The sequence below is a fragment of the Eurosta solidaginis genome, chromosome 2, assembly GCF_040869045.1.
Source record: "Eurosta solidaginis isolate ZX-2024a chromosome 2, ASM4086904v1, whole genome shotgun sequence".
NCBI lineage: Eukaryota > Metazoa > Arthropoda > Insecta > Diptera > Tephritidae > Eurosta > Eurosta solidaginis.
Window position 1 is genome coordinate 280,152,751 of NC_090320.1, and position 13,102 is coordinate 280,165,852.

At 40.6% G+C, this 13,102-nt stretch overlaps 1 protein-coding gene and 1 long non-coding RNA gene across 7 annotated transcripts in view; both read left to right on the forward strand.

Moving 5' to 3' along the window:
* LOC137241046 (uncharacterized) overlaps positions 1–13,102 on the forward strand; it is a 285,496-nt gene that overhangs the window by 20,273 nt on the left and 252,121 nt on the right. The gene's annotated exons all lie outside the window — the stretch shown is intronic.
* On the forward strand, positions 7,597–11,336 carry LOC137241044 (uncharacterized). 4 transcript variants are annotated; one of them, XM_067768200.1, is made up of 2 exons: positions 7,597–8,025; positions 9,842–11,336. In XM_067768200.1, exon 2 carries the CDS (start codon positions 9,856–9,858, stop codon positions 11,140–11,142), a length of 1,287 nt encoding a protein of 428 aa, XP_067624301.1. In that variant the 5' UTR covers positions 7,597–8,025; positions 9,842–9,855; the 3' UTR covers positions 11,143–11,336. The 4 variants fall into 4 exon arrangements, with proteins under 4 accessions (XP_067624301.1, XP_067624300.1, XP_067624303.1 ...); XM_067768199.1 differs by having other exon boundaries at positions 7,597–7,809; XM_067768202.1 differs by lacking the exon at positions 7,597–8,025 and adding an exon at positions 8,032–8,238.

Here is a 13,102-nt window from a genome sequence, read left to right on the forward strand (position 1 = left end):
GTCTGAAACTTTGTCCCAAAAAGTATTCTCTGTTCAAGAAGCAAGTTAGTTACTTGGGTCATAAAGTAACGACGGAGGGCATCTGCACCGTGAATGAAAAGATAGAAGCAGTGAAGGATTGGCCAAGACCATAGAATCTGCATGAATTGAGAAGTTTCCTTGGTCTGTGCACATATTACCGCCGATTTGTACCAAATTTTGCCAGCGTAGCCCATAGCCTCCACGAGCTAACAAGAAAAAATAAAGCTTTTGAATGGAAGAAGGAGCAAGAAGTAGCTTTCCAAACATTGAAAGAGCGTTTGTGCACTGTCCCAATGTTGGCATATCCGATTCCAGGAGCAGCGTTTATTCTAGATACAGATGCGAGCGGATATGCTATAGGAGGCGTTTTATCACAACTGGTCGATGGACAGGAGAAGGTAGTTGCATATTACAGCCGTTCGATTGGAAAACCAGAGAGGAACTACACGCGTTACACGGAGAGAGCTGTTGGCATTGGTAGAATGCATTATACATTTTCACAAATACCTCTACGGCCAGCGATTCCGCGTCAGGACAGATCACGCAGCATTGAAATGGCTTCTGCAGTTCCGTAATCCGGAAGGACAATTGGCCCGGTGGTTCGAGCGACTTTTCCATTGAACATCGAAAAGGTAGTAAGTACCCATGGAAATGCTGATGCAATGTAACGAAGACCATGTAGTTTGGAATGCAAGCACTGTTCAAAGGCCGAGGCTAAAGAAGACATTATAGATGTCCGGCTAATGACTATAACATGTACAGATGAATGGGACAAGGAACAGTTAAGGAAGTGTCAGCTAGAAGATACAGATCTGTCACATGTTATTTAAGGGCTCGAACGAAACGAAAGACAAAATATAGAGGAGATGTCAGCAGAGAGTCCCATTGCGAAGTCATATTGGGCACAGTGGAACAGTTTAGAATTGATATCCGGTTGCTTGCATCGAGTATGGGAGAGTGAGGATGGTCAATGCAAGAAGAAACTGATAGTTGTTCCCAGAAAGAGGATTCCTGACGTGCTCAGCGAGCTGCATAATGGTCCAAGCGGAGGTCATCTCGGAATCGCGAAGACGCTCGAGAAGATTAAACAGATATTCTATTGGGTAGATTATCGTCAGTCGGTCACTGAGTGGATTGCGAACTGCGAGGTTTGCAGCAGAGCGAAAGGCCCAAGACCCGAAGTCATGGCCAGATGAAGCAATATAACTCAGGTGCGCCATTTGAAAGGATCGCTATGGATGTCGCAGGTCCATTTCCTATTAGCAACTGCGGAAACAAATATGTACTGGTGGTTATGGATTATTTCAGCAAATGGCCAGAGGTATACCGAATCCCAAATCAAGAAGCAGAAACAGTAGCAGAAGTGTTTATAAACAATTGTGTTGCAAGGTATGGCGTAGCAATAGAGTTACATTCTGACCAAGGCAGGAATTTCGAATCAGCTGTGTTCCAGGAAATGTGTAAATCTTTGGGCATTCGAAAAACACGGACAACTGCATTGCATCCTCAGTCCGATGGTATGGTGGAACGTTTCAATAGAACCTTGGAGGAGCATTTAAGGAAAGTAGTAGACAAGTACCATAAGGAGTGGGATACCCGCATCCCATTATTCTTACCGATCAGCAGTGCATGAGACAACGGGCCAAACCCCTACAAAAGTAATTTCTGGCAATGACCTTCGACTGCCAGCTGATTTGAAGTTTCGGATAAATGCCGATGCGGAGATAAATTTCAAGAAATCCACTGGTGTCTTGGAAGAGGAGTGAGAGAGATACACGATCTTGTAAGACAACGAGCAAAGATTATGAGTGACAAGATGAAAGCCAGATACGATAAAGCAATTAATTCGGAAGGTTTTAGGGAAGGAGATTTGGTGCTGTTTTACAACCCACAACGAAAAAGGGGTTTGTCCCCGAAATTGCAGTGTAATTGGGAAGGCCCATATAAAGTTATAAAACGGATCAACGATTTAGTGTACCGCATACAAACCATTGGCAAACCACGAACCAAAATGAAAGTGGTTCATTTGGAAAGGCTGGCAGCGTTTAGATCGAGAGGTTTGTCTGATCGGGACGAAGCAACTTTGTTAGTCTAAGGTTGTAAGACCTGCACATAATCTTAGAAACTTTACAGCCCTGCGCTTGAACCCACGTCTTTCCCGCTTGGTCGATCATGTGCACCTCACGCTTTCTCCCAATCTCGCCCAGTCTAATTGGGACGTCTACGGAGCAAGCTTCAAGGGATGCGCCCTTTTTAGCTAGTTCATCCGCTTTTTCATTCCCATCTATTCCCATATGCCCTGGGACACAATATAGATGTATGCTTCTCCCTGTCCCGATTCTCTCCAGGGACTGCTTACACTCTAACACGCATTTAGGTGCTGTGGTATGCGAGATTATTGCCTTAATTGCTGCTTGACGGTCAATATAAAAGTTAACACGATTGCAGCTTGGGCTATTTTCTGAATTTCTACTGCTTTGGTTACGGCTACTATTTCCGCTTGGAAAACGCTAAAGTAATTCGGCACCCTGTAAGATCTGTTTATTTCCGGATCAGTACAGTATACGGCACACTCTACTTCTTCCACTACTTTGGAACCATCTCTGTACACATGTATCGCCTCGTCCACCATTTGAGCACCCTTGCGCCAACCGTCCACCTCTGGTGTGGCCTTAAGATCGCCCTCGAAGCGCAGATAGGGAATCAGGTTGTATGATCGTTTTGTGATTGATGACGCTATACTAATAGCATTGAAGTCACCACAAATAACAAAACCCTCGAAGTCTATTAAAAACCAAGATAACTCAGCAAAAAAGTAATCTAACAAAAAACATCTATTTGGGTTATATACACAGGATACTAGCACTTTATTTATGTTATCAGATATATTTTAGACTCTGATAACAGGGAGAGGCTCAAAATCCCCAAACACAAAATCTCAAAAAAAAAATCCCCAAATTCAAAATCCCCAAATTCAAAATCCCCAAACACAAAATCCCCAAATTCAAAATCCCCAAATACGGAATCCTTCAAGTGTAGGATCGGCCGTGGGTTATTTTTTGTAAACGCGGTCATGGGCCGCCTACATAGAACAGAAATCCTGGGGATCGCGTAGCCAGTGTCGGATCGGCTAAGAGTTATTTTTATGAAGCCCGTCCGAAGGCATACGCAGAAGGGTGTACTACGCAGAAGGACGTCACCATGGCGGTACCCACGGTTAGTGCACACGTCCGGAATTGGCATGGCATAGCCCAGGGTTATTTTTCATAAGCGTGGCCGTAGGCCGCCTACGCAGAAAAGTTTTTTAATACGGAAATACTGGGGATTTCGTAGCTGGAGTTGGATCGGCTAAGGGTTATTTTCATGAAGCATGGCCGTGGGCCACCTCCTCAAAAGGGGGCTCTGCACAGAAATACTGGGGATTGCGAAGCCGGTGTTTCAAAATTTCTTTCTTAACTTGCTGTTTAGGAAATAGAAAGGTCATAGTCAACTTTGAACATATGCATGAATGTGTGCATACATATTTAAAAAAAAAAAATAGTTACATTTGGTCCATCGTTATGGCGATATTTCGAAACGGCGTTCACCTATAGAACTAAAGCCCACTCCTATTAAAATACTCATTAACACCTTTCGTTTGATGCCCATATTCTACAAACAAATTCTAGGGTCACCCCTGGTCCACCTTTATGGCGATATCTCGATACGGCGTCCACCTATGGAACTAAGGATTACTCCCTTTTAAAATACTCATTAACGCCTTTCTTTTGATACCCATATTGTACAAACAAATTCTAGGGTCACCCCTGGTCCACCTTTATGGCGATATCTCGAAACGGCGTCCACCTACGGAACTAAGGATTACTCGCTTTTAAAATACTCATTAACACCTTTCATATGATACCCATATCGTACAAACGCATTCTAGAGTCACCCCTGGTCCACCTTTATGGCGATATCTCGAAAAGGCGACCATCTATACAACAACCACCACTCCCTTTTAAAACCCTCATTAATACCTTCAATTTGATACCCATATCGTACAAACGCATTCTAGAGTCACCCCTGGTCCACCTTTATGGCGATATCTCGAAACGGCGTCCATCTATACAACAACCACCACTCCCTTTTAAGGCCCTCATTAATACCTTTAATTTGATACCCATATCGTACAAACACATTCTAGAGTCACCCCTGGTCCACCTTTATGGCGATATCTCGAAACGGCGTCCACATATTGAACTAAGGATTACTCGCTTTTAAAATACTCATTAACACCTTTCATTTGATACCCATATCGTACAAACGCATTCTAGAGTCACCCCTGGTCCACCTTTATGGCGATATCTCGAAACGGCGTTCACCTATGGAACTAAGGATTACTCGCTTTTAAAATACTCATTAACACCTTTCATTTGATACCCATATCGTACAAACGCATTCTAGAGTCACCCCTGGTCCACCTTTATGGCGATATCTCGAAAAGGCGACCATCTATACAACAACCACCACTCCCTTTTAAGGCCCTCATTAATACCTTTAATTTGATACCCATATCGTACAAACACATTCTAGAGTCACCCCTGGTCCACCTTTATGGCGATATCTCGAAACGGCGTCCACATATTGAACTAAGGATTACTCGCTTTTAAAATACTCATTAACACCTTTCATTTGATACCCATATCGTACAAACGCATTCTAGAGTCACCCCTGGTCCACCTTTATGGCGATATCTCGAAAAGGCGACCACCTATACAACAACCACCACTCCCTTTTAAAACCCTCATTAATACCTTTAATTTGATACCCATATCGTACAAAAACATTCTAGAGTCACCCCTGGTCCACCTTTATGGCGATATTTCGAAACGGCGTCCACCTACAGAACCAAGGCCCACTCCCTTTTAAAATACTCATTAACACCATTCGTTTGATGCCCATATTGTACAAACAAATTCTAGGGTCACCCCTGGTCCACCTTTATGGCGATATCTCGAAACGGCGTCCACCTATGGAACTCGGGATTACTCCCTTTTAAAATACTCATTAACACCTTTCTTTTGATACCCATATTGTACAAACAAATTCTAGGGTCACCCCTGGTCCACCTTTATGGCGATATCTCGAAACGGCGTCCACCTATGGAGCTAAGAATTACTCCCTTTTAAAATACTCATTAACACCTTTCATTTGATACTCATATCGTACAAACGCATTCTAGAGTCACTACTGGTCCACCTTTATGGCGATATCTCAAAAAGGCGACCACCTATACAACTACCACCACTCCCTTTTAAAACCCTCATTAATACCTTTAATTTGATACCCATATCGTACAAACAAATTCTAGGGTCACACCTGGTCCACCTTTATGGCGATATCTCGAAACGGCGTCCACCTGTGGAACTAAGCATCACTCCCTTTTAAAATACTCATTAACACCTTTCTTTTGATACCCATATTGTACAAACAAATTCTAGGGTCACCCCTGGTCCACCTTTATGGCGATATCTCGAAACGGCGTCCACCTATGGAACTAAGGATTACTCCCTATTAAAATACTCATTAACACCTTTCATTTGATACCCATATCGTACAAACGCATTCTAGAGTCAACCCAGATCCACCTTTATGGCTATATCCCTAAATGGCGTCCACCTATAGAACTATGGCCCACTCCCTCATAAAATACTCTTTAATGCCTTTCATTTGATACACATGTCATACAAACACATTCCAGAGTTTCCTTCGGTTCATTTTCCTACATGGTTATTTTCCCTTATGTTGTTACCATAGCTCTCAACTGAGTATGTAATGTTCGGTTACACCCGAACTTAACCTTCCTTACTTGTTTTTATGTTAGATATGTGTTGTTAATTAATAAAAACAAAAAACTTTTGTTGGGAAATGCAGTGAAATAAATCAAATGTAAGAAATGTGAAATTGGGGATTTTCAGTTTGGGGATTTTGTATTTGGGGAGTTTGTGTTTGGGGATTTTGATTTGGGGATTTTGATTTGGGATTTTGTGTTTGGGGATTTCAAGCCCAACCCTGATAACACACTAATCTTTAAGGTGGCCTTGCAATATATTGCAGCCCCACCCCTCCCCTTCTAACTAATCAATTTACACCTGCCAGTCTATAGTTAGGGAAACTGTAGTAAGCAGCAGATAAGTCAGAGGAAACCCAGGTTTCTGAGACACAGATAACATCAACATCTGATTCCGAAAATATATCCCTAACATAATCCAATTTGTCACCCTTCATACTTCGAGCATTAAAGTGCACTACGCTAAGTCCAACCGATTGCTTGCATAAAATATTTATTAAAGTCTTGTGGCATTCGCTAATGCTAAAGGCAGATTTCTCACAGGGGCTTAAGACCATAGTTTGGAGAAGGAAACAACACATAAATGCTAAATTTACAAAAACTGCAATTGCATGCAATCGGGAGTTACATCTTAGTATATAAAAAACACGTGTCACAACATTTTTGGCCGCGATGGACTCCTAAAGTACTGAACCGATTTTGAATTTGTTTTGCACCCCGTGTGTAGTTTGATCTAACTTGAGAGATAGGATATGTTATATCTCAGTTCATAGTCGTAATATTATTTTATTGCAAATTTTTGGCCAGTGAATGCCTAGACAGTGTTTATACCATATGGATACCAAATGAAAGCTGTTGATGAGTGCTTTAGTACAGAGACAGGCAATAAGGGATGCAGAAGAATGAGAAGAAATTGAGAGAAGAGAAAAGAGAGAATGAGATTGAGAAAGATATATAAAATGAGACGAAGATGGAGACAGATGAAGCGAAAAAGATGGAGGGAGGAGTGAATAAAAGGATTAGGAAAAAGTGAAGAGGGGGGGAGGGCAGATTAAGGCGGAAAAAGCTTATTAAAATGTATGCAGATAAGCCAAATTTAGGGCAGGACAACGTCTCCCGGGTCTTCTAGTTATATAGAAAACAAGAGAAAGGTGAGAAGATACAATTAAACAAATAATAATTAATATTTAGTTTGAAACTCATAGTAAGAGAAATCGATAAGTATAGAATTAAGGGAGTAAGGCAAAAAGAGATATACATATACAAAAAACAAAACAGTGCTAAAACAAACATACGTAAATAATATGTCACGACTATATCAGCGCTCCTCTTTCAATAATTGCATTGACTTCAGCTTGGCTATTTACCAGCTTGGACTCTTCTTCTTGTTTAAGCTGGAGACATTGGTGCTTTATAGGTAACCGTATCGGTAACCTTTTAACAGCTGATTCGACCAACCTTATGAGAATCAATGCAATCGATTATTAGTGCCGCTAAAGTCGTAACCGTATCGTAGCCAACTATTTCGTACAGGGGCATTTTCTCGCTGTGCGTCATAAATGTCGCGCAGGGGAGAACGCGCCTGCACGAATAAGTTTACCGTTTTAAAAATATACGTTGGAGTGGAACATGTCATGGCTTGCCATGATCAAAACTATTGCGCATTAGAATTAAAATAACGATTCGGATTGAGCGAATCGTTCTGTTTAGTCAGTTAAGAATTGAACGCGGTGCCAGCAAGTTGCTAGAACGGTTGTGGATAAAATAGTAGTGTGGTGCGCAAATACATTATAGTACAATTATATATATATATCAGAAATAACAATACGTGTTGAGTGCTAGATTGGTGCATAAATAAAAAGGGTTTTTTTTGGCCTTTGGCCTTTTTCCCTGTAGATATGTGCGTTTCATTTCATATGGTATGAGTGCAGTTGCACACACTTCTACATGCGATAGTAAGTACAAAACATTATGGTCCGTGTCGAGCCGGATCAAAGCCAGTTGAGTGAAAGAAGTTTGTTACTGCGTAATTAAAACGGCTGCTCATCAAAAGTGTTTAAGCATTCAAGCGGTCAACAAGTGTATGCGTAAAAGCAAAAGCAAAGTTTGATAAAATTCATTAATTAAATATATTGAAGCTAAAATTTTGTGGAAAATTTCTAAATCACAAGGTGAGCGTTAAAATAATAGATAAATAAATTAATTACAGTCCACTGAGAAAATTCGGTAGAATTTAAAAAGATAAATTGAAAAGTGCGTGCGTGAAAAAAAAAATAATAATAATGAAAATGATGGTAAAATGTATAATCATAGTTGGAATTTGTGCGCGAGTAGATAATATACTAAGCTATACATATATAGGGAGCATATACATATATTGCGAGGTAGGAAATGACACATAGTGTGCGCGTCGGTTTAAGATATATGTAAAGATATAACGGGGCATATGTAAAACATGTTGAGATTCGTTTGAGTGCGCAAGAAATATATGTATATATTTTGAGAGTGTAGAAAATAATACCCAGTGCGCATGCCGGTAAAATGTATATGTAAGAATATAACGGGGCGTAGGTATAAGCATGCTGAGATTTGTCTCGAGTGCGCAAGTAAATATTGCATTGGAGCATTAAAAAATAAAATACATATTATGCGCAACGGTTTGAAATATAGATATGTATAGTTATAATGACGTGATGGTAGTTTATTAAAAAAGAAGGAATTTGTCTTTACATATATTATGAGTATTGAGAAAATATGTTGTGCGCATCGGTTTAGAGTATATATGTAAAGATACAAAGGAGCGCTTGTGTAAGGCTATTGCGATTTGTCCTAAGGGCACGAGTAAATAATATATTGGTATGTACATATATTATGAGGGTTGAGAAAAATATGTTGTGCGCATCGGTTTAGAGTACATATGAAAAAGAGAGGGTGTGCATAAAAGGAGAATAGTCTCAATTTGGTGAAGTTTTGATTCTGTTGTGATAATGGGATTTGTGCGTTTGTGTGACCATAGGCTTGTTCGAGATTCAACTGCAGCGTATTGCGTGTTTTTTCTTCTTGCTATTGCTTTCCTTTTTTGTGCATTCAAAAAAAAAAAAAAAAAAATGTGTAATTCGTTTACACAGTAGGTGCAAGATACTTGCTAAGATTTATATATTGTAATGAGGTTGCCTTTGTTGTTCTTTCTCGAACAAGTCTTAGGTGGCAAGGTGGATAATGTAGTGAAGAAAATTTTTGTATCATGCAATAATATTGAAGCATGTAAGTTTAGTGTGCTAGACATGAGTGTACATGTATGTACATAGTTATATATATATGGATATGTATGTGTGCTTGGTGTGAGAAATGTTACATGATACAAAAATACATTTTTGAACAAGATTACATGCGAGATAATAAATTAAATTGTGTGCGCAAATTTTTGCTTACTTGGATGCTTGTGTTTGTGTGCTTGAATGTGCGTAAGAGCAGGTATTTGTATGTAGCACTTTGATGGTAATAGTTTGTGAAAGAAAACCGTTGGCAAAAAGGAGGGCAGGAGATAAATTTCAATGGTGAGATAAGTTGAGCTGTTATTGGGGCTTAAATAGAAAATATCTTTTATGCATAAACAAAAGATGAGCTTGGGGCAAGATTTTATAGTAGTACATGTGTACTGAGTGGGCTAGTGTACCTGCAGGTGTTTAAAGTCTTTCGGCAATTGCATGTTTGAGTTGGCACTAGTGATGGGTGAGCACGGTTAAGGCGAGCTAGAATTTTTCAAACATATATGCAAGCCGGAAGCATTGGTGCAAGCGCTTGAATCAAAGCTTAGTGGGCAGGTCAAGGTGATGGATTGAGGGCTTGGTGAAGACCATCATTAGGCGCTTGTTAAATGGAAGAAAATAATAAGCTGTGTTAGCATAGTTGCATCCTGTGTGCGAAACTTCACTATTATTGATACTATATTCAAACATATTATTTTTTTTGTTTTCTTTCTTTAAGTTTCATATTTAGACATGGCATCTCAAAAGAAATTGAAGTCCTATGCAGCTACAATCCAGCGTGCGCTAGAGTTTGCAAATGACACTGATTTCACTCAAGTGTCAGTGGGCGAGATCAAGGTGCGACTTACCTCACTACGGATAGCATGGCAGGCATATAACGAAGAGTATGCAGCTGTAATTGAGGATGTAGACGAGGAGGCGCTAGACCACTTCTGCAAGCAAAATATGGCAGTTGTGGAAACGATGTATTTTGAGGCGCATGCTAAAATGCAGACGGAGCTAGACAAGATGAAGCAAGATGAGGGGCTAGACAAAAATTCGCAAGCAATTAACGTGCAGGTGCAGATGCCTGTCCAACAAAACGACATTAAAAATACATGGGGCGAGTTTGATGGGGCATTGGTTAAATGGACAGGTTTTCGTGATCGGTTCAGGGCGGCTGTGCATGATAATGACAAAATAGATCCGTCATTCAAATTTTTGTACCTAACTAATTCACTGGTTGGTAGAGCAAAATTAACGTTTGGTCAATGGCAATTTTCGGGTAATAATTATATTCAAGCTTGGGAGCGGCTGAATCAGATGTACGACCAAAGCTACTTGATAGGACGCGAGCATTTAAGAAATTTTATTCGGCTGCCGGAACTCAAGGGGCAGATAAAGGAGAACGACTTGCGGCGCATGTCCAATGTGACCCATGAGGTGCGTCGTCAACTCCAGGCACAAGGACTACCAGTAGAGCACTGGGATTTTTACATGGTGCACATGTTGCATGAACGTTTGGACAATGAGACAGCAAGACAATGGGAGCTCGCAAGGAAGAGTGATACGCCAAAAGTTGATGAAATGCTAGCATTCTTGGACAAGCAAGCATTGGCGCTAGCAAACTCTTCGGACAATCGCAGGAAAATTGAATCGGCAGTAGTGGTTCCAACTTCAAGTACGAAAACGAAGAATAATGGTGCAAATGAAAGAGGAGCTAGAGTTAGCGTATCAACATCGGGCGCAAAAAATAGGGTATTAATATGTGAGGTGTGCAATGAAAATCACATGCTTTACCATTGCCCAGAATTCATGGCACTTAACTTGAAGGCTAGGAAAGAATTTATTGAAAGGAGAAACCTCTGCCCAAACTGTTTCAAAAGGGGCCATGGTGCTAACAATTGCTACCAGGCAGAGTGTTGGAAATGCCCTGGTAGGCCCAAGCACAACAGCGCATTGTGTCCAAACAGGGAACCAAAAAGGCAGGTAAACAACATTCAGCGCTATGCATCCAAGTCGAAACAAAAATTGGATTGACAATCAACTGGGGCAAGAAAGCGTACAATTAAGACGCAAAAAGAGGGCAAGAGAGTGCAAGACAAGGTGAGCGGTCGAGAGGACGCGGAGCTGGGGCCAAGCGAGAAAAAACCTAAGATAGAAAAAGAAAGTAAAAAAGCAATAGTAAATAATACTATGAATGATAATAAAATTGATTTGTCTTGTGAACAGTATTTGATGAATTTCAATAGGGGGAAAGAAGAAGCAAGGGCATTGTTGCCAACAGCAATGGTGATGGTTGTCGTAAATGGCATTAATTTTGGGCCGGTTCGTGCATTACTGGATACTGGGGCGCAGATAAATTTGATTACCTTTGTATTACAGCAGAGGTATGGCATAGACACGAAACCAATTACTAAAAAAATGGTTGGTATTGAGGCAGAGCCGTTCCAAGTGAGCAAGAAGGCCATAGTGTTGATTAGGCCTTGGTATCCATCTGGAGACCAAATTGGTGCAGAGTTTTGGGTTTTACCTAAAGAGAGCCAGTGGTGTCCCTTACTCCCTCCACTTGGTTCAGGGTTGGGTCCTATACATGACTCGTTGGGCACCAGGTTAGCCGATCCAGAATACTGGGAATCAAGAAGCACTCATATGTTGCTGGGGGCTAGTTTTGTTGCGAGAATTGTTACCAAGATAGTGCGCGATGGCATAAATGGAATAGCATTAATGGATACAATCTTGGGCATAGTCGTTTTCGGCGAATATGCACAAAGCATTGATGATGAAACTGGTGAGCTAGTATCAGCAGTAAATTACAAAGATAATAGAGAGCTAGACGCATTAATAACAAAGTTTTGGGAAATGGATCAGATTAATGAGAATTCAATGCGAACAGAAGAAGAAGAGAGAGTTGAGAAAATCTTCTTGGATACATATTATAGAGATAGGGATGGTAGGTTCGTGGTAACCATACCACTAAAAGAGATCACAGAGATTGGCAGTTCCAAAGAAATTGCACTCCGCAGATTTCTATATTTAGAAAAGCGTTTAGAAAAGGAGCCAGAGATTAGAGCGAAATATGTTGAATTTATGAGAGAATATGAGAAGTTAGGGCATATGAAAATGGTTGATAAGCATGTAGGGCAGAATGAGTTGACATATTACATCCCGCACCATTGTATGACGAAAAAGTTTCGGGTAGTTTTTGACGCAAGCTGCCGAACTAACAAAGGTATTTCTCTCAATGAAATTCAGTTGCTAGGTGGAAAATTACAAGGAGATCTGAGCGAGATTATAACGCGGTTTAGGCGGCATAGATTTGCATTTAGTGCAGATATTAAGATGATGTTTAGACAAGTTAAGATCGCTAAAAACCAATGGGACATGCAGCGAATATTTTGGCGCGAGAGCAGAGAAGAACCATTGAAGGAATATTGGCTAACTGTTGTGACGTATGGTATGACATCATCGGCATATAATGCAGTTAGAGCAGTAATTCAGTGTGCAAGAGATGCAAAGAAAGATTACTGTGAAGCTGCTGAAGCAATTATAAATGATATGTATATGGATGATTGTGTTACCGGAGCTGACAGTGAGCAAGACGCTATGGCATTAGCGAAACAAATGGATAACATCCTGAGTGGAGCCGGTTTTACACTCAGGAAATGGAAATCGAATAGTAAAAAACTAATAAAGACCTTGCAGTCCGGAGAAGAGGAGTGCTTGTTTGAATTCGAGGACGAAACCAGGGTGCTTGGACTGGTATGGTTGATATCGCCAGACCAATATGCATTTGTAGTTAAGACACCAGACTTGCCAGGTATTATAACAAAACGAGTAGTTGTTAGCTGCGTGGCACAGTTATTTGACCCAAATGGATACATCTCTCCAATAATTGTTGTAGGAAAGGTTTTGATACAAGATTTGTGGCGCTTGAAAGTAGAATGGGACGAAGAGCTACCATCTGAACTAGAAATGAGATTCAGAAAATATTGGGGCG

Bases quoted from the DNA above. Each gene is read 5' to 3' on its own strand.
- LOC137241044 (XM_067768199.1), top strand. From the start codon at position 7,776: ATGAGTGCAGTTGCACACACTTCTACATGCGATA. The intron at 7,810-9,841 runs GTAAGTACAAAA...TCTTTCTTTAAG, and splicing joins ACACACTTCTACATGCGATA to TTTCATATTTAGACATGGCA.